Source organism: Saccostrea echinata, unplaced genomic scaffold, assembly GCF_033153115.1.
Source record: "Saccostrea echinata isolate AGI-Se365-2 ecotype Australia unplaced genomic scaffold, CSIRO_AGI_Sech_v1 ptg000040l, whole genome shotgun sequence".
Taxonomy (NCBI): domain Eukaryota; kingdom Metazoa; phylum Mollusca; class Bivalvia; order Ostreida; family Ostreidae; genus Saccostrea; species Saccostrea echinata.
The window spans coordinates 4,300,319-4,323,226 of NW_026889789.1; the positions used below are offsets into that span (position 1 = coordinate 4,300,319).

Sequence of the window (22,908 nt, forward strand, 5' to 3'; positions counted from 1 at the left end):
CAATAGCAAAATAACAATTTTTAATTTGCTTTAAAATAGTACTGAGTTAGATTTAGAGTTTTGTTTACTGTAAAATCACATATTTTCGTGCGTTCAAATTTTCATTGTTTGAAGAAAAATTGTGTGAGAATTGTTGAGCACTTACATGTATGAATATGACATTTTACATTTTGTGTTGGACATGAATTCGTGAGTCTTTTCATACCTCGAAAGCAACGAAAATTAAACCCTCACGATAATTAGTGACTTCACAGTAAATGCATAAAACGAAAAGAAAGTTTTTATTTGAAGAGACATTTTACATGTACACATATTATTGTATCCCTATTTTTATTTTATTTCGATTACAATAAAATGAACATCCTCATCTGTGTATATACATGAATCACGCTTGTCTTTTTAATATTTAGTTTTACAACTATAAAGTCGTGTATTTTTTTTCAATAGTACCAAAGGATATACCATGAGAGCAGTGGTGAGGTTTATTGTCATAACCTAAATAACAACACTCACATGTGGGGATCAAGAAATTTCAGATGTGGAAATCAACTAAAAGATGTATTCTTTTCAAAAGAATAGAATGGAAATATTAAATGGATGAATATCAAGTATAAACGAATATCAATACAGGTCCATATTCAAAAAATAAATAAATAAACTGTCCAAACTTAAAAAAACTTAAGAAAATCTATTTCAGAAGGGAGGGTTCCTAAATTTTTGATTTCTTTCATATGCTGGAATATGCGTATGTTTGGCTGTACAGCACACAAATTGGGGGAGGGGGAGGGGGGCAAGCAGCATCCACAGAAAAATTTACATATGAAAGCTACATCAAAAGACTATTTTCACTAACCAGACAGTTCATTTTTTACATAGTTAAACAAAAAGAGGGAGTACATGTAAATTGAGGGAATAAGAAATAATAATCAGTTTTTTTATATATATATAAGGAGGAAAAGATCCCTGTAAAACGCCATATTTTGCTAATAAACATTCATTAAAAAATGAATTATAAATTGCTTATCTGCTGAAAGGTTTTAAAAGTTTTATATATTTTCCTTATGAAATATTTTTAAATAAATATTTCTTCTATAAGCTTTTTTTAAAAGAAAAAATGTCATTGGGACATAGTTATAAAAATTCTTTTTTAAAAAATGTCAATTAAACCCTCTTTAAAGGTAAAAAAAAAAAATAAATTTCACACCTCTGCCCCGAGAGTGAGAAAAATATAGGGACAGTACTTATCAGTAAATGTCAACACTTGTCTAAGTTTTTCAGCAGGGACAGCAAAACGGGTCAATAATTGTCTGATTTTATCAGCACCGACTAAGATTATCAGCAGTAAATAAGGTCGGTAATTGTCTAAGTTTTGCAGTAAAAACAGCACATTAACAGTAATAATCTAAGCTTGACAGTAAAAATGGGAATATCAGTACGTTTCCGACCTCGTAGTGTAGTTAAATAGTGGTAAATTTGAGAGCCAAAATTTTGCCCCCCCCCCCCCCTCCCTCGTCCATCCAACTCAAAAACATTCTTCAAACACATTCTAACTCTTGGGACTTATAAATAGGGCTGATATCAATTTGTCCTTGAGTGATGGCATTTCATTATAAAAAGCGCAGAGATGCAGAAAAATAGATAGAGTACTGTTTTAAGAATTGTAACGTGTCGACAGTGCAAGACGTAAAAGTATGCAAGAGTGACAGCGCCGGGTGGCCATAGATTGCATTTTTGATATGAGTTTCATACTATATAGCAGGAATTTAAACTTATTTTGGCACTATGTCATCTGCACAGTATAAATTTTTAAAAACAACTTTGATCTGTCTGTTTTAAACAAAATGTATCTTTCATCTGGTACTGGTTTTTACATAATCTCTTGCCAAAATTGGCATACTAAACTCACCTAGAAGATAAATTTCCGTCTGTTTTGCAAAGTCAAAATTAATTCCGTCAACATGATTGGCATATTTTGAGAAAGAAAAACGCCAAGAAACCCACAAGACATATAGTATGGAGGAAGTTGGAATACAAATGCAAAAGGTCATACGTATTTTATTGAAAATAGTTTGGCACAATTAAAAAAGTACAATAATATTATCAAAATATTTAAGTGTAAACATAGTATATAACAATATATATATATGCGCATGTAGTTAATGAATACAATACACAAAATATTAGCTGCCATTTTATCAATTCTATATATATCATTAACAGGTGTATATATACAACATGTGGATCAGACATTGCATGTCTCACCAAGTTGTTGTTCTTCCGATGATAGTTCTATCTTAACTAAGCAATGTTCTGTAGTTTCCTCCTTTAATGGTGTGTTTTCAGTATCTTTATTTGTATTGTCATGAGGGTTGGATCCTGAAATAATTAAATTACAAAATTTGAGACGTGTCAACATGTATATATATATATATATATATATATATATATATATATATATATATATATATATATATATATATATATATATATATATATATGAGAAAGTAATTTAATCTATTTCATCAGATAATGAAATAAGCAGATAAGCAAATAACGATTAAGACGCATTTTTCAATGAATCTTACTTTTTTCTCTCTTCCAAAATCTGCAACTCTTGGACAAGATATCTGAAAAATTACAAAATAAAGTTCCTTGAAAACAAACATACATTTAGTCATTTTATACATTCGTTTCTCCTCCAAAAAAGATGTATTTAAAGAAATTACAGTTATATCTGCAGGAACCTTCTATAAAGAAACATTTTTTCCTTGAACGTTGTACCAGACATATCAGAATAAAAATTATAATAGCAGCAATTCCAATACAGATGGGGATGCTGCAAAATAAAATTATTTGAATGTTTCATTCGTTTGATATTAAAAAAAAATAGCATATCAAATGTTTAATTTTCGGTAAAACGTTATAATTTAATGTGGCGTGTGTCCTATACATATACAGGAAAAACAAGAGTTAATTACATTATCTCGATATCCAGATCAGATTTTGGTTCTTGTTCCGTTGACACCTGTTTCTGATTTGAAAGTGCTAATGGTGTTATACTATCTGTTGTGATAGTGGTCTCTAAAGTAGATGGTGTAGTAGTGACTACTGGTCTGCTTGTTTTACGTGCATTTGAGACTAAATCGTAGCACTCAGAATCTACACATGGAAAAGAAAAATTAATTCAGTATCTCTAAATTAATGTTTCATACAAATATACGATAAGTTTAATTTAAAACTTGTAATATATGTTAAGCAGAAGACGCAGTTCCTAAATAATTCTCTTCTCCCTAGATAATACAATTTTTATCTCTAACAGCATAAATGTCAAAGTAAAACTTACACTTTAAGCTCTCGTTAGAGTTATAAGAGTCTGGGCATCCATGGCATTTTGCGGCATAGTTGCGCTGTATTCTGGACCCACCAAAACTGTATTCTGCACAGACCTTTCCTAACAACAATTATCGTAACATTAAAATATTGCATTAAAAATGAGACATCGTACCGTAAATATAAACTGAGAAAATTATATTACTGCATGATGCAGCTCTCACCAACGATAACTTTTCCTGGTGCACACACTTCTATTGTTTCATTCTTCCAAGCATTTATAACGCAGTGGTATTCAAAGTGACAAGAGGTAGAAGGATTGATGGTATTGCATCCTTTCCTTGCTGCCGCTTTTTCCCATTCCCTAGATGATCTTGGGCAGCTCTCTACACGTACTGCAGTTTTCTTTGATTCTGATTCTTTACATTCCTCACCATTTATATATATCTATAGAATGAATGATTCGTGAAAAAAAAATATCAAATTATTCATATGGATTAAAAACAAAATAAACCATTACAATAATTACATTAATATTTCACTTTTCTATTGCAATAAGCAACTTGTACTTTCCTCTATGTAAAATATCGGTATTTTCACTTTTTTCTAAAGGCGATATACAATAAAATATACAATAACTGATTAATGCATACCATTTTGTTAAATGTTTGTAATCTTACCGTTGATACTGTGAGCAAAACAACTGCAGTGGCCACTGTGGTGAATAATGCGAAATGCATCTTCATCTTCTGAATTGAAATGAAAAAGTCCTAAAAAAAAATAGAAATTATTATCACAAAGCATTTTAAAATATATTAAGTGAAGAATGAAAATTAATTAATAGTTATTTATATTGACAGTTAAATGCAACCTTACTATAGAGATCACTGAGCGTATCCCACCAAATTTGCGGTTTTGTGGTTTGGATGTTTATATTAGACTAACTAAAACTAAACTTGCAGGTAAAGATATATGAATTGAGCATATCTGGTAGCGGCAAAAATATGTCATTCATAATCTGTATCTTGTCGGGTATTTCCATTATCTCACCATTTAAAAATAACGTTTAACTATCTGTAAAATAAACCCTGAGGAGGGACTACACCTTTAAATACCGTAAATATATGAATGCTGTTAGAAAAAATATAAACACCTGTAGGTTTAAACGTATCCCTACCGGTTAATTCATCTTCAATATATACGCAGACATACTCATGCAGCGCCTGTTTAAAATATTTATCTAAGTAAAAATTATCTACACGGAATAAAAAAGAACTTTTCTTTTCTTTTGATAGTATATATTCAGAAAAAGGCATGTGCAGATGTAGTTTGTTTAATGTATTTTGTTAAATATTCGTTTCCCTTTGAAATGAAAAAAATATATTTCAAGGTTGATCAAATGTGCTTCTGACACCTAAAAGTATGCTTGGAAGTAAGGATTTTACCAGAAATAAACAAATAAATGTTTGAAACTAAATTTCATAGGAATGAAATGTGATTTGCAGGACAGCATCTCGGTGGGTCATAATGAGCGTTACGGAAGGTACCATTGGTGATTATTAAGATTTGATCATAACGCATCGTTGCAAGTCGTGAGTTTTCTGTTCATTCTAATTCCACAAACCGATGACTGACTGCTGCGAAAATCTCTCATTTTCACAACTATTAAACTGGCCGCATGATCTTACTTTTTATCGCCGATATATGGCTGAAATACTGCCGATTCGGCGTAAAACCTTAATCAATCAATCCTAAATACTTCATGACACACATTCAACTAAAAAAACAATGCTCTGACGCTCTTCCTCAAAAACAATTTTTACAATGAAAACGATAGAAAATCCTTCCTTAAGGTGTTGGATCAATAAGAGCTACTTTGGTTCGAATTTTTTTGTCAAAACGAGTAACTCTATTTAACTTATTCACAAAAACATCTGCAAGCAAATTCCTGCCTTTTAATGTTTAGCTTTATAAGTATTTGATAATTTATCTATGACATATTTTATTCGAATCTGTTCTTCAGGCTATTTATCAATAAATTTGCCACGGATAACGGGCAGCATTTTATTATGGGTGCCGCCATTTGTAAACGTATCCAAAATTGCTACAAAAAGATTCCATTGGTCAACATAAACCCAGCATCATTTAGTAAATGTTTAGTGATTTATTCACAAGAACGAGGGAATTTTGCAGCAGTTTCTGAGTCATGGATTTGTAGAAATTGTCCGTAGCGTGTGACGATGCTAATATATTTTCATGAAAAGTTTGTGAATGGCTTAAAGTTTTCACAAGATTCCCATTTCCTTGTTTTAAAAATGAATTTCATTTTGATCAAGATTTATTTTGAATGATATTCGTGCTTTACCTACTAGGTTATATAATTTTTTTGTCATTTCCATGGAAACCAATGTAATGGTATCCGGGTTTAGTTTCAATTCAAAACCCTATATTCAACCAGTGCAGTCACGTAACCTTTTTTGGGGACAAACGTAATAAAGATCGAGGACTGTATTTGAGAATCATTCGAATCATTATGACATTGTGTTCGCACAATTCAAAACTGATGTCATTTTCCTCAGTTATCCTGTTAAAGCATTCAAAGTACTTATTTCTATATCAAATTGAAATGAATATGTACAACGACAGAGGAATATATACATTGTCGAGAAACAGCCTAATAACGATGATATTTTTGGTTTAGAAAAATATTTCAGTTTTCACCAGCGATAAACCTTAGACTTCAATCAGGTTAACTATTATTGACTCAGCATTTTAACTGCCATATTATCCAATCGTCTTTCAACGTTTAAACTTAAGTCTCTCAATGCAGAATTCTTTCGATATGGTTAACCCTATTGATCTTTGATGTTAATCCTCGGAGAAAATGGATCTGATTTCACGAGAAGGACACACAACAGTCATTTGAGTATTGTGAGGTTATATTTTAACTATTAACCTTATGAGTGAGTGCAACAAATGACAACTGAGTAAAAATCAAGTAATGAACAAGTATTTCATGGGGAAAAATGGTGAAGGGATGATTACGGCGAACTAATTCTAAGAAGTTCGAATATTCTTATCAAGCTTTAATGGGCTTAATACAATGATTTATTTGTGACTATAAAGGACAATATTCTGTTTTTTTCTACTGAGTTTGAAGCGAGGCACCCAGGAATTAATGGCGTCTTGTTGGGTCCCTTTTCCCTATTATACTTTACACCAATGTTTGTCTAGATTGCCTCTAAACCCTTTGCTTTTCATGAATAAAGAAAAATGCATTTTCCCAACCGAGCTACCTTCAAGAAATGGTGAGCATATGACGTTACCAGTCCTATATTTTCAAATATTAGTATGACGGTTTTCAACAGAAAAACTTGTCCGAATGTTACATGAAATGAGAAGATAGGAACAAGTTATTATGTTCAAAAATTGCAAATAGAGACTGAAGAAAATGTGGGCCCCTGAAAACATCAGCGGTGGAATCCTTAAGCTTTTCCAGAAAGGACTAAGAAATTTTACCCTAGTTTCCTTTCAAAGCAATAAAATCGATCAGTCGCGGTAGCCTAATGGTAAGGTGTTTGCTTCGTGATAGAGAGGTACCGGATTCGATTCTCGTTCCCGGCACCGCGTCAAACCTAAGACATTTATATAGGTAGAGACTGTTCCAGCATATAAAGTGAAAGTCTACGGTCTTTCGGATATGACCTTTAAAACGGAGATCCCTTGTCAGGTATGGCGTTGGCAGGATAAAGAAAACTCACTAAGCAATGGCCTTAAATGCCGCGTATGTCTAACTTGAAGCTCTTCACTGCAAAGGTGACGTCTTTTTATGAGTGAAAGATTCTCAAATGGAACTTAAAACAGCATACAAACATTCAGAGGAAGAAATCCAGTAAAAGCTTGTCACTTTTATCTGTGTACAGTAGTCCCAAATCAAATTTTAGATCTAACATCTTAACTGGATTTAAAAACATCATAAAATATTTATTTTAAGAATAATTATGATTTTATGTGTATCTTTTTCAAATCTATACAGTAAAACACGCTTCAAGTTAACACGCTTATAATGAATTGGGGTTTTTAGCGAAATGGTCAATTTTGTTACATTACAGGTAAATAGGTTCGAATTCGTGTAACATATACTCGATACCTTGTATGAGAAGGCGATTGAGCCGCTGTTGTATTGTTGGTTAATAAACAGAAACGTATACAAGTTGATGAAAATGATTGTTTTCCATTTGTAGATCTGCTGTCGTTGTCGGTTCTTCTCATGAGGTATGTTAAGTTAAATCTTAGATAATTTAGTTCCTTAGATCCTTAGACGATTTTGAAGTTATCGTGTAACCAGACAGGTTGCATATCATAAGAGGAAGTGTTCAGACATCGACCCAAATCTCTTTAACAAGGTCAAGTTTTCAAAAATTGGAATGTAAATTTCCTTTGTAATATAAATGTGTGATAGAAGTTGTGTGTAGAAGGAGTGAGTTATGTAGGAAGAGACAAAGGGTTCAAATTGAGCAAAGTAGATAGAGGAAATTTCATGTAACAGGGTAAGGTTCACCAACAACGTATTGATTTACTTTTTTACTTTATTTTACTAATTGGGGGGGGGGGGGTTGTTACACATATGACGTGTTAAAGGTTTCAAGATTCATATAGATTTCTTTAAAAATAATTTATTATAAAAGTTTTTATTTCGAATTTCCAATAAATCATGATATATTATTGTCAATCTATAAAGCACTAAAATTGACTGACGATATATGAATATCAATATCAATGACACGAACAATAAAACGTGTCTAATTTTCGAGACGCTCTCTCCCTTCCTCAGGACATACATGTAGAACAGGTTAAAAAGTCATGATCAAACAAAATAAATGAAAACAAAAAATTCTACTACACTACAACTACGCTACAAAACCTTTTTTTTTTACATTTTAAATTTTGATGTTGAAGAGATCCTAGAGGCACGTCCGGTCAGTCTGATCTACTGTGGCGATGTGTGCATATTTTATTCAAAAGAACAATTCAAAGAAAAATATCTTTATGGTTTATTTGCTAAAATGATTTATCGAGTTAGAAGAAAATTGCATTTTGAAAGTGGTCAGGAAGCCAAAAAAAATTATATAAGAAATAGAGATGTCAACGAACAGTCATTGAACCGACGATCGAATAATGAAACGACAATCGAATATTATCATAATTAAAAAATGCAATAAAAGAGTGACAGTCGATAAGATTTTCCTCAACAAATAAACGGTTGATTTTCCATGTATGTATAGAAAGTAAAGTAACTATAAGTGCTTCACTAGTACTACTGCGAGAATTATTTGTCAGCAACTGCCTGTGTCGTGTTCGTAATAAATTATCCACCAATATACTGGGCTTTGTTTGTAAAACTATTAATTGGACTTGATCTTATTCCATGTACCAATTATCTTTCGTTATTTTAAGATTGCTCAAATGAAAGGAACAAACCATAGCTGTATCATGTTTTTCATGTTTTGAGACTTCCATACAATGTAATTATTAAAACAATTCGCTTACATTTTAATCTGTCTAAGGATATTTCCATAGCCAGAGCAATCAATAATAGAATAAGCAGTATCTAACTATTAAACAATTTCACAGGCACCTGACTTGTGGATAGTGTGGGGTGAAATTAACACTCCGTCCCCCAATTTACTTCATAATAAACTTTAAATTTAAAAAAAAAAATATCGGCTGACATTTTTTTATTACTTACGAAAATAAAAACTGACTGCATGACTGTACAGACCGTATTATGAATTCGATTGACGGGAAAATCATACATTTTGGAGAATAAGTTTTCTTTATTTATTTCATATAATCATGCATTAATTTTGATGTTACTTTTAAATGGATTTAAGAAAAAAAATTGAGTTATGAACATGTACCAGTGAAGTTTGAAATAAAATTTTATTTTCAGAAAATGTTCCGAATGTTCGACTATCTTTTGAATAATGCAATCGAATATTCGACTAAAGAAAATAAACATTTTGACATCCCTAATAAGAAAACATCTAATCATTTGATCGAAATATTTTTTTAAAATTTTGATCGCAATCTAATGAACACTCCCATGTTTGTTTGTTTGTTTTTTTGTTGTTTTTTTTTTTTTTTTTTTTTTTTTTTTTTTTCGTTTGCCAGTGATCTTGTAAATTCACTTCAAATTCAAATTATTTTAGCTGCAATTTCACGAAGATCATTTTTTAAAAAAAACATTACATTTTATGAATGCATTTGTAAAATTTAACGATTTAATACAACATATTGATTTTAAAATATATTGCTGACCTATGATTTATTTTTTTTTTTATTTATTACACGACGATCTAGATTACAAAAGGACTAAAATATTTCCATTAAGAAGAATTTGTAGTACAAAGGGCATTTAAATGATGCATCGTATATTTGAACACCAACACGTTCCTGACATTAGGTTGCAAGGCTGATTTTTGCTTTACAAATATTCAATGGAAACTACCAGTTAAAAAATATTTACGAAATAGAATGAATATGTAGAATGAAAGTTATATAATTTGAAATACAATTTATTTGTAGTATGAAGGAAATTCAATAAACAAAAAATATATAGGATGAAGGTAATTTGAACCACAATAAATCGGTATGTTGAAAGAAGTTTCCAATATAAACGCTTTATCATGATAGTAGATACAGTGTAACATTACGTGCACGTTCTCATAAACAGAGAATAGTATTTATATGGAATCCTTTTTGAAATTAGTACGAGTCCCCTACTGGTGAAAACGAGGAGGAAATAGGTTTACTCTTCGTTTGTCCCTTTGTATGTCGTTGGGTTGTATTTTGGCTGACGTGTTTCATTCCAATTGTTAGGTCTTTGTTTATATATAAAATATGATGTAAAATTTCGTCTGCCTGAGAAATACATAAGGCTCACGCTGGGTGTTACCTGCAACAGGGGATGCTTACTCTTCCTGAGCACCTGATCCACCTCTGGAATTTCTTGGGGTCCGTGTCTTATGCCCCGTTAAAAAATTGTATTGTTTATAGATTTTCTGAAATCTATCACTGTTCGTTATCTTCGCCTTTTTCATTGTATGTCTGTCTGATTGTATGTCCATCTGCCTAGCTGCTCCTCTTTCTGTTTGTCTGTCCCACCTAGTCTTCCAATCTTTGTACTAAACGCGAGCAGATATATATTGAGCTTTTGATTTTTGACGGAATAACATCCTTTTTAATTTTAAAAGGGAACCAGATTACATTTGCCGAAAGGGGACTAGTATTACTTATACAATACTTTCAGAATGTGCGCTGCATATAAAAAGAAACATGTATTTGGAGTGGAACATGCTTAACTAGTATTTATAAATGAACAGAAAAAAGTACAGTCTTTAAGATTGTGGTAAACAATTGCAAATATTATGTCGTGTATATGTATCAGATTATAGGAATGTGATAATCAATGACTCAGCTTTGACACTGCATTAGAGAATAAGCTACTGGTTATTACTACTTGAAGTTATATTGCAGGAGCCCTTTAAGAAATTTGATTTTTTTTTCTTTTATTGTAAAATAACTTGAATTCCTTGGGTAATCTTTTTTTAGGAAAATTACTTTTTCGAGAGTAATATTTACCAATTATTAGGGAGGATGAAAATGCCAATTTTTAGCTCAATTGTCAACCATAATTAAATATGGATTTAAAAATTTGATTAGAAAGCAATCCTAAGAAACTAACTATTTTTCCTTTAAATCAGTGTCAAGTAGGAAACGGAGCATTCCAGAAATATCTGCATCATATCTTATAGCATTACTAGAACACCGTTTATGATAATCAGATTTTTTTAAAATTCATTTTTGCAGTCTGTGCTTGGGGTAAAATATTTTTTTTAAGTGCAAAACGTAGATAGAAGAGTTATGATGAATGCATATAAATTTAGATAATGTAGAAAACAAAAGCAGTCTTCCATATCCTGTATATACATAATCATTATTAAATGCCTGCCCCGCTAAATTTGCAGAAAATGAAAAGAAGCATCTTTTTTCATAATTTTACTGATTGAAAGACAAAAATAATAGTTAGCTGTAATCTTTATGAGAGATACAATGGAATTACTATCGGTTATGGAATCTTTGCTTAAGAATATATGTCAATTTTGTTTACGTCCTATGTACAATGACTCAAGGACTTGTGGTTACCAACAATATGCTTTGAATCATTGACGTACGTTGCGAAAATATCCTTTAGACTACTTTTAAGTTTCAAAATAGTTTGTCTTTTTTTTATAAAAGAAGTGATGATATTACCAATTTTTATCTTTTAGTTACATACATGTGGATGTAAGCTATCGTTTGTCTAGATAAGTGAACACTTGGTAGAGGAAATATTGTCTGTTTCATCGAACTGAGGAGCCTAGATCCAGCACAATGTTACTATCGCGACTTGATATAAAAAAAACTTTAGAGGTGATACATCATTATGAAAAATTCCCTGAAGCAGCAAGATAGTATACATTAATTTCATCTGGTGCATCAAATTAGGTACCCTATATTATTTACACTATCATAATTTATGACGTGTCGATATAAAAATACAAAACTAAAAGTCTATAACCGGAGACAGCGCCGGGCCGCCAATGCTTGCATTTTTTTCATTTGACGATAAGATAATGATTTTTAAATTTATGAAAATGACTTTTCCCCAATGTCTTGAATTCTCCCTCTTGACTTGGTGACTAAATTTATCCTGCGCATCTTGTTCGGGTTTCAATGAATTTTCAGAACCCCTCATAATTCATCATAAATGGATTCTGATTTGCAGAAAAAAATAATCATGATAAAATCTTATCAGTCTAAAATCTAGAGATGATCAAGGAATTTTGTTGTAACATCCATTTTTCTATAAATATGAGTTTTACTGAATAAAAATCATTAAAAAAATGGTAAGAAATGTTTGGTAATCTTTATTCGCAGGGGTAATAAGGAAACATACAAAATATTCTACCTTGACTTAATCAGTGCTACATTATGACGTCATAGTAGGCGAGATGACGTCAATTTTAGAATACAAGTTTTCGTAATATTCGTATTTAGAGATGTAATTTAACTCTAGAAAATGAATAGAAACGTGTAAACATTTAACAAAAATAAAATGTTTTTATTTTGTTATGCTGTATCTGTCATCTTGATTAACATCTACCACCGATGACGTCATATGTGTACTTCAAGTAACTTGGGAATTGATCATGTCGTGTAAAGAGAATTTGGCTAAGACGGCATGTACAAAGATACGTAAAATGGAGTTTAAAAGCAAATATCCTGAATATTTTGTGAAATTCATATGGAGTTCAGTTACTGAAACAGGTATGCTAATTTATTTTCATCGATTGTATTCTCTTCGAAGACAGTCAGCTATATACGTATCCCGGTCGGCCTTTCCTCTGTCATTTGTGACAAAAATAATGCAGCAGAACAACAATAAGCTGTATATTTCAAAACATAAGATTTGTACAGATGGAAAGTTTGCCTCCTAAAATACTTGGAAAGTGCTGCTAGAATCCCGAGTTAAGCATGGTTTTACGAAAAATCTCGGTTTATATGTATAAAATTCAAAACATCGGGTAAGGTTTCGTGCGAATGTGTGGAATTATAATTTTACTGACGGGACAGTGGGATTCTAGCAGCACTTTTTAGTCATAATAGATGTTTTCCAACTATATTATTTACTCAAAGAAATTATTACACTTCGGGGTATTGTTGTTCTGTTAGCTTTTTTACTAAGGAAAAATTCGCTATTAATAGAAGTCACGTGATGCCGTGGTGGTGGTGCACGTCTTTGCGTTAGACACTCTTTTATCTTTATGCGATAGATAATAATAGTTTACATTTATCAGCGGTTTTGGTAAATTATCAAACTTAATTTTCTTTAAAAAGTCTAAATTTCCAGAGAATTGACTTATATGCTTCCTTAACATACCCGCGTTTCATGACAGATTTCTTTATCCACGTCTTTGTTTGAGCAGTTCACTAGATCTATAGTCTCAATGTACATGACACATGAAAATTAAATTTCAAGCATAAATGGTTCATTTTTATTTCTATGGAACACAGTTTGGCACAATTCACAAAATATTTAAGTGAAAACAGAGCACATAACAATATGTGCATGTAGTTCACAAATGGAACACAACAACATATTAGCTGCCTTTTTTTCAGTCTATATCAATAGCAGATGTGTGCATACAACATAAAGATCAGATATTATAAGTCTGTGTTTCTAGATGGCTCCATCTTAACCGAATAATGAAATGTAGTTCCCTCCATAAACGATGTGTTTTTGATATCTGTATTGGTATTTCATTAATGTTTGTTGCTGAAAAAATAAATATAGCAAGAGGAATATACAAGTATATCTTTCAATGAGAAAAAGGAAACAATCAGATGCTAATATTAGAAAGTAATGTTTTTAAAAAAAGAGTACTCATTTTAAAAAAACATCTTATGTTTTTATCATTTTTGAAAGTTGCAAATGCAAATAAATTTATCTGTACATGAATATGCACAAATCAAAGCTGATTTAAACAAATATATTTCTAGTTCTTTTTTTCATACATATTTTACTAATAATTATTTTTATTTATTTACATACTTATTTTTCATGTTTTCCAAAATGAATATATTTTCAGAAATTAAAATAACATTTACCTTTTATAAAGGAACATTGATTCCTTAAACGATATACAAGACATATGAGAATAAGAACCATAAGGCTTGTAAATCCAATGCAGATTGGGATGATACAAAGACAGAATATAGACATTTTTATTCGCTTGATATTTAAAAAAAAAGGTTCATGTATGTTTCGTTTGCATGGCAGATTTTTAATAATACGAATGTCATTTACCTAAACAGAAAAAAAACACATTATTTTGGTACTAAAATCTGGTTCTCAGTCCGGGTTAGTTAAAGCCCCTTTCTGTTTTGAGGGTGTAATGAATTCTCTATTGTCTGATGTAGCCGTGGTTTTCAAAGTAGACGGACTTCTAGACCGACTTCTAAAAATTATTAGTCTGCTTCTTTAACTTGCGTTTTAGACTAAATCGTGGCACTCAGGATCTAGACATTGAGAAGAAATACCAAATATTTTACTTAATACTTAAAATATCCTCCATTAATATTGTATATAGATATGGAATTTTGAGATTTAAAAATAAAAGAAAAGTGTAAGCGTAAAACCTAGAATTGAAATATATGGAGATAACGAACAGTATTCAAGCTCAAGAGTCCATTTGACTCACTTTGTTTTTTCTTAATACAGTCTATAAAGTGTAAAAATTTGGTGTTCCACCACAAATTTAATAAAAGTTCAAATTACATCATAGCTCTCGTTAGAGCATTCTGCGTATGCATTGCGCTGTAATCTGGATCCACCAAAATTGTCTTCGCATATATTTTCTGATAAAAGTTATGTTACAATAGAATTAAACATGCATTAAAAATTGAAGTTAGATGCAACCTTTATTGAATATTGATCGACAAAAATCAACTGATATCATAATGCTTTTCTTACCAACGATATTTTGAATTGATGCACAAACTTCTATTGTTTCATTTTTCCATGCATTTATTACACAGTGGTATTCAAATGAGGAACAATAGTGTCTGAGTTTTTGGCAGCCTTTCCTGAATGCTGCTACTTCCCATTCCTGTTCTGTTCTTGGACAGACAGGATTCTACAAGTTCTGCAGTTTCACCCTTTAGATGCATCAGGTAAATCTGCATGTGTCCAAACAATGGTGGATGAAATGATATTGAATTAATCCCGCTCGCTTATATTATTCAAATATTACGAACTGCAAAAGGAAACGATTACTTTGCTAGTTGTACAAAACAAGTATACTTATCTAGATTTTTTCCACGAGAGGCGGTATTTAAATACATATCCTTTAAATGCTCGTAATCTTACCGGTGATGTAGAGTGCAATACAATCCAAATGGTAAGGGATAACTTGCTCTGTAAATCCATTGTTTTCATTGTAAGGAAAAATACCTGTAAAAAAAATAAATGAATATTGCAACGATTTTTGAATGAATAAAAAAACAGAGTAAGTGTTGATTACCTTTTGATGAATAAGCATTATATACAAGGATTGTCTGGTAAAATTGTGGGCAAAGCGTTTTTCTTGAAAATTAATGGGTGCACTTAGCTGAAATTTTCAGCAAATGTTAAATTATCAAACTTAAGTGAATATTAATTTTTTTTTTAAATATATACAAAAATAAAGATTTTATTATGTTTTAATGTGCACGGTCCTACGGTGCACGATAAAAAGAGGTTTGAATCGCGAAAACACAAATATTCTTTCAAATTTAAGTATTAATAGATAAGGTTGGGGTAAAATTTGTCCTATTTTTAATCCACTATCTATTTTGTGGTCTTTTGTAAAATTTCAAGGCATTTGCTTAATTTTGGGCAGTTTCACGGACATTTGAAATGGGAAAGTGGTAAACGCAACACACAAAAAATGGCGACGTTTGATGACGTTACGACGCGTCGGAGACCAGTCAAATTAGATTTAGATGTAGTAATAACACCCTACAAAACTTTATATGACTACAAAAATATTTTTTTTTAAAACTCACTATATCTTTAGTATACAAGTGAAATTGGTGTTTTCTAAGCGGAAGCTATTTGATCGGGTCCCCGGATAGAAAGAAACATACGGACAAACAGCTACTGGCAACAGTGAAAGACGCTGTCGCTGTAGACCGTCGATATAAGATAGCCTATTTAGTTGAAGGATAGTGAGAATACTGTCCATAACTTACTGATAAATCTTCAGAAGGTCCCATGTGTGTGCAAGATTGGTTTCTCGACTGTTTCTGGAGGAATAAAGGAAAACTCGAGTTTTTCATCAATGAAATCTCTGAATTTAAGTGAGGCTTATCCAACTTCTTAGCAAAGAGGAAACCTGACCCTGCTTGACACTTTGACCTTCGCCGCAAAGCTATACCACACATAACATAAAGTCTCATGTTTTGTTTATTTGAACATATATCTATTTGAAATTTGCACTAAAAAGTAGTGAAAATTTTAAAACGCAGTGTTGGTTACTTTTCACTCTAGACAACCTGTCCACGATTTTACCGGACAACCCTCATATACAATTGAATGCAACCTTACTATGTATTCACTAAGTGTACAGTCCCTGAAACGTTCTACTTTCCCATTTTTCCGTTCGCTCACCGTTCGTTCACCGTTCGTTCAGCGTGCGTTCACCGTTCGTTCACCGTGCGTTCACCGTTCGCTCTCCGTTCACAGTTTTGCGTTCACCGTTCACCGTGCGCTCGCGTTCACCGTTCACAAAGCGTTCAGCGTTCGCTCTTCGTTCCGTTCACTTTGCGTTCAGCGTTCACCTGTCGTTCAGTTGTCATTGCCATTCGGAACTCCCAAGTGAAAGGACTTATCTTTTTGTAGGTAAGGAGTTGCAGATTTTTTAATTTAATACTAACATATCGTGTTTGAAGAATCATTATTTCATGGGGGAAAATCTAAGATATATATTTTTATTATTCTAACTTAGCTATTAGGTTATTTATTAAATTACTCTGGAAAAAAAATGTTGTTATAAGCACATCCTCTACCTATGTAGAACGATGCTGAAATATTAAATTTAACTAAGGCCAATGTGCAAATACTTCAAGCACTGCAACATTTTGATGTTTTGTTAAAGACGACAAATCGTTAATGGAGATATAATCATCCAAGTCAAATAATTACGCAGCAAAATTACGAAAATATTTATTTCTAACGCGTTTTTTTTTTTTATTCAATTACTACAGAAAATATGATAGAACTAGTTCTGAGAGTTATACATAGTACTGCGGATATCCTGTAAATTTATTATCTTTGGAGCGAATTAAATTGATAGTGTGTTTAAAGGAAATATTTATTTAAAATGTAATGCACTACAGAATATTCGCTACTATAATACATGTATGTAAAGTCTATAGTTATAGAGAAAAAATCTTTCTTCACCGTAACTTTATATGTTTGCTATTCGATATAATTAATACCCCCCCCCCCCCCTTTTCCCCTAAATCTGTTACTTAGTCAGTACTGTATTTCCAGAAAATTTTAATTAACCTCTTAAAAATAAGTTAAGGTCTTTTTTAGAACAAAAATTTCAGTCTCAAAACAAACATGCATCTGAAAAAGTCACAAAACAATAGTAGTTCAAAATGTACACGTGTCGGCGGTGGTATTTGAAATTGGCAGAGGGTATGTTTCAAATTCAAGTGTTAATGCCCAATATATTTTATTCACTAATTATTCAAATGTTGGTATCAAATCTAGAAATGATAAAAATAAATGTTATAACTTGTTGGAAATACTCGCACTTCGTCTTCGATGTGACGAAACTTTCACACCTGCACAGTGTCGAATGATTTTGATTGACAGGACAAGCACGTGGACTTCGTGTGAACTTGAAGCAGGAAAATAAAAACGAGTAATACTGTCAAACAGATGGATATGATTTGTTGATAAAAAAAAAAGTTACTTTCACTGTCTAATATATTTAGAAAAAAATATCAGAGTTATTGTTTGATATAGGTGCAAACATTAAGTGAAGCCTGAAAGGAAGGGAGGGGGGGGGCTGAAACGGAATCAATCTCTCTCTCTCTCTCTCTCTCTCTCTCTCTCTCTCTCTCTCTCTCATTGTCTGTTTGATAAAAATTATAACAGCATATTACTTAAATATCAAGTTCTGAAAATTGAATTTATAACAAATAATATGAATATGTATCTTTGTATTATCTTGTCTGAGTATAATCACGGCCATCTACAGATACATGTAGAAGTCGGCTCAATAAATCATCATGAAAAATAGAAATGACACATAATATATTATTGTATTAAACATTTAAAATACGAGCATATAAATGCAAAACGTCCACTGACCTTTGTAATTAATTTTTTTTAGTACTTTACATGAAATTGCCTTGACACGGAGATACATATATGAATGGATGTTACAATCGCTTTAATTCATTCTATAAGTCAGAAGTTTTCTCTGATTTGTTATCAAATAAGAATAAACATTTTTATTTTCCAACTAAAAAAATATCTTTTATACTTCAGCGTTCGGCAACAATTGCAATGTTTTAATAAAAATCGTGTGATTAAAAACTTAATGTGCATGAATCGTCTTTCTTTGGACAATTTTGGAGAATTTATTTTATTTACTTATTTATTCATTCATTTATTGGTTTACTTATTTATTTATTTTTTTTTTTTTTGCACCTGACATTATAATACAATAAAATAGTTTCAATGCAAGGAAAAGATCAGAGGCATTCCGAATATATCGTTCATCTTGCGTTCACCGTTCGTTCACCGTTCACTTTGCGTTCGCGTTTGCGCTCCGTTCGCGTTCTGCGTTCGCTCACCGTTCACCGTTCACACATCGTTCACCAAGTTGCGTTCAGCGTTCACACATCGTTCACTCACCGTTCGCTCTGCGTTCGTTCAGCGTTCGTTCACCGTTCGTTCAGCGTTCGCTCACCGTTCAAGTGGGAAAGTAGAACGTTTCAGGGACTGTATCACGACAAAAACTGCAGTTTCGTGGTTAGGTTGATTTCATACGACTGACTGAATCTTGCAGGGAATGATATATAAACTAAGTATATCTGGTCGCAGTGTCTTGTCGGGGTATTACCATTATCTCACCGTATAAAAATAAATTGAGTCTAGCTACCTGTATTAAAGATATGAGGGTGGGACTATACCTTTAAATGCCGTAAAATACTAATGCTGTACGAAAATATATCTACCTCAGCATGTATTTATGTCGGTCACAGAGTGATTCATCTTAAGTTATACATGCACCTTGACAAACACCTGCATTTTTAGTACAAAGTTTTTATTTTTTGTCATGTGAAAAACCGTAAGAAAAGAATACATTATTCTTTATATTTCAATATATAGGATGTTATGTTCAATTGCAAAACGACTTCGTTGCTTTTATCATTGTTTTTTTTTTAATATTTCTTTCATTTTTGCTCTCTCACTCTCTTATGGCAACAAGTGCACACGGGTGGTATGTTTAAGCTTCATTTCCTGTCCATTCAATTTCAATTATGGTGAAATATTTCGCTTTTGTACTTTCGTGAAGGACTCATGATCACCTGAGTCATATGAACTCTTTTCTTTTTGAAGATCATATTTAATGTAAACATGTTTTTAAATATACAAAATGCGGGTCAGTCAAACCAATATTATGTTTTATCTGCCTCATCAGTTGATTCGAGGGCATGGAAAATATTGCACTTACCCTGTGTGATCACCTGTAATAAAGGCTCGCAACAGTTTCTCTTGCCTAAAATGCCTGAAAACTCCACGGCATCACTGGAAAGCTACAGGTAGCTCACTATTGAGACAGTATAAGTTCCTTATCTATAATATGCGCTACAATATACTTTTGTCCAAATAAATCAGATTTGTATGTTTAGCTAATACAAAACTGCTAAAATTTGAATATTTATATAGTTTAAATAAGATGAATAATTATCATCTCCTCTAATGTTAACATTAGGTGTAAGTGTTTTCTCCAAGGAACGGTTTTTACTTATAGGAAAAAAATGTTATATATATCGTTACATAAGAGCTAATTATACGCATAAAAATGTTTTAAAACTTTGGAATAACGACACGTTTTTTTTTTTTAATTCCAGTTCGTTAGACCTTGACTTTGAGCAAGAGGAATGCATTGGGTTGAATATTGTTATTAATCAATATTAATCTTTTTTTCAAATTTATCAACAATATTTAACCTTGTTCATACATGATAGAGTAATCATTTGAAGATTTCATACTTGGGATTAATTATACATGTATAATGGTAAATGGCGGTATCCTAACCCAATCTTACGATAACCCATATATCCTTGTCTAGAGGCCAAATGTTTGGAATAGTTTAAGAAGACTGCATTTAGCACTTACATGGTTCATTATGAAAGTCAAAGAGAACTGTCCTGTCGGTGTTTCAGATTTGTACATGTAATGCTTTCAAATAACGCAGTATACAAAGGAAGAACGGAGTGATCGTTACAGATGAAGTATCAAGATAACGAACAGCGATCAAGCTCAAAATTGAGTTACTTTTACATTCATCGATAAATATTTATTTTGAGTTACGATCTTGATCTTTACTGATTTTTTTTTTTTTTTTTTTTTTTTTTTTTTTTTGAAAATTGTAGAGACAAAGCTTGAAAAACAAAAAATTCCACGATCTTTAAGAAACAAATTCATTAGAAATGCACTAGATAATTCCTGAAGTAATCGCCCTGTAGTTATGGTGAGAAAGAGACTTTTTATTTACACAGCTACATGTTATTAAAGATGATAAAGCGATTTACTGTACGAAACACGTTTCAAGAGATAAAAAATAAACATGCTCAAATTAAACAATACAACGTAAACGCAAAAAATGCATTTCTCAGATTGTTTTTAATCTTGTGTGTCGCATCAACTCAAAAACATTTTGCAGTTTTAAATTATATTTTCATCTAAGTGGGGTCAATAGAGTAGGTTAGGGTAGTGTGACAAAAGTTTTTGTCATTGTATTTATTTCGCCGGTTCACAGTTAAAAAAACACATTTAAAAAAAAAAAACATGCTTTTGTTTACTAAATTCAAAATGCACAATACAGCAAAACAAAAACTACTTAAGACAAGTCTTGTCTGTCTAATATGATCGATATAGGGACAAGCTGAACAAGCTGTTTATTGGTTCTAAACTCACGACTGAATCGACTATTCATGTATTTATTAATTATTATCATTATTATTGTTAAAGTAGATATGCATGACTGAAAATTCACTTTGCAATACTATGTTGTCCATACTCTAAGGTTAATGGCAACCTTAAAACATGGTGTTACCAAAGAGATTATTTGTAAAGACATATTTGTTAGTCTGGAAAAAAAACGTTGACAAAAATCAAGGTGTCTTCGGTTTTGTTTGTTTGTTGTTTAAGGTCCCTCTCGAGAATCTTTTACTTATATGGAAACGCCATCACTTCCGATGGAGAGCTGTAAGTTTTCATATATATTCGGCACTCAAGGTCATCCAGCAGCGAGGGATCATTTTCGTTCCAGCATCTACTGCGACACGGGACAACGGTTTATATGGTGAAATGTATGGAGATAACGAACAGTGTTCAAGCTCAAAAGTCCATTTAACAATACAAATTATGGAGCAGAGCAAACATGAACCCCTAAAACATCAGAAGTGGGATCAGGTACCATGGAGGAGTGAGCATCCTCTGCCGACCGGTCACACCCTTCGTGTGCTCCTTGTCATAATCGGGAAATAACGGAAAAATCCGTCGACAATTCAGTGTGTAAATAATGGCCTAACAATTAGTATGAAAAACATCAGTCATCATTTGACTTAATGATATATTGTATTTGCTGACAAGGTCATTGTATCGACCATAGAACTTACGACATGACGACGTTAAAAGAGACTGGTGATATTCTTGTTTCATCAACTTATTTGTCAAAAACGTACCCCATTTTATAAATTGTCCATACGTAGACCATGCTCTAGCAGGTGATGAAGGTATATTGCTGCATAAGTAAGGGAAGTTGACGATTGAAAAGTTTAAGTCATCATGTTTATCATAAAGCTTGGTTGTTAAATTACCATTAACGTCTTTTTCTAGTTAAATATCAAAATATGAAACAGATGTGTCAGACTCTGTGGTATCTTTTATTTCAAGCTTACTGGGCCATATCGTATCGACATAAGAATTGAAATCAGCTTTGTTAATTGACAATGCACCGTCGATATATCTAAATGTTGAGTTGAAGGCCATAGCGTGTTTTCTTCTTTTCACGTGTAAGATTTTGAACAAATTCTACTTCATACGAAAACAAAAAATGGTCTTCTTACAATTGCAAATGGTACCCATGGAAATTCCAATAGATTGTTGGAAGACCTGGTATTGTTTTGAAATAGAGCACTATTCTCCCTTAAGAATTACCATACATCTTTTAAATTTTAAGTTGCTTGCATGTTTGAGTAAATCAAGCCTCCTTTCTTTTATCCCAAATTGTTAATTTAACTTAACATGTATGCCCTAAACAATATTTCATGGAATCGGAAATGTAGATAATACATTTCTTTCTGGAAACTCTCTTGCGCTTTTTGTTTTGTGACAAACTGCTACATGTACATGTATATAATAACATGTATATATAACATACATAAAAATTGTTTTTAGGGGGAAATGGACACAAGGTACTAACAATTTTCAGTGTCTGCTAATGAGGAAATTAGTTATTGTCAATCACAAAACATTTTTCTCCCTTAAAATAATATTTAGAGTTAAATTTGGGGTTTAAACAGAAGACTTTAATGCGCAAACACTTCAACGGCTTAAATAGACAAAAGGGAAACAATTCAGAGGGAGTGATTATCAATTATAAAAGCATACCATGAAAAATTAATTGATAGAAAAACAATTGACAATAAGGCATTAGTTTAATTCGCTCTTTTTTACTT

General features: G+C 31.9%; 3 protein-coding genes across 2 annotated transcripts in view; 1 reads left to right on the forward strand and 2 right to left on the reverse strand.

Moving 5' to 3' along the window:
- Positions 1–22,908, reverse strand: part of LOC133200459 (uncharacterized) — an 84,980-nt gene that overhangs the window by 57,169 nt on the left and 4,903 nt on the right.
- LOC133200461 (uncharacterized) lies at positions 2,153–4,087 on the reverse strand. The gene is made up of 7 exons (XM_061336250.1): positions 4,011–4,087; positions 3,555–3,777; positions 3,344–3,451; positions 2,979–3,159; positions 2,745–2,836; positions 2,586–2,627; positions 2,153–2,376 (listed from the first exon to the last, which is right to left on the reverse strand). The coding sequence occupies exons 1-7, from the start codon at positions 4,074–4,076 to the stop codon at positions 2,243–2,245; spliced, it is 846 nt and encodes a 281-aa protein (XP_061192234.1). The 5' UTR covers positions 4,077–4,087; the 3' UTR covers positions 2,153–2,242.
- The window catches only part of LOC133200458 (baculoviral IAP repeat-containing protein 3-like), a 67,735-nt gene continuing 53,445 nt past the window's right edge, over positions 8,619–22,908 (forward strand). The window contains exon 1 of the mRNA XM_061336247.1: positions 8,619–8,633. The gene's annotated coding sequence lies outside the window, so the exon portion shown is untranslated. The remainder of the gene's footprint in view (positions 8,634–22,908) is intronic.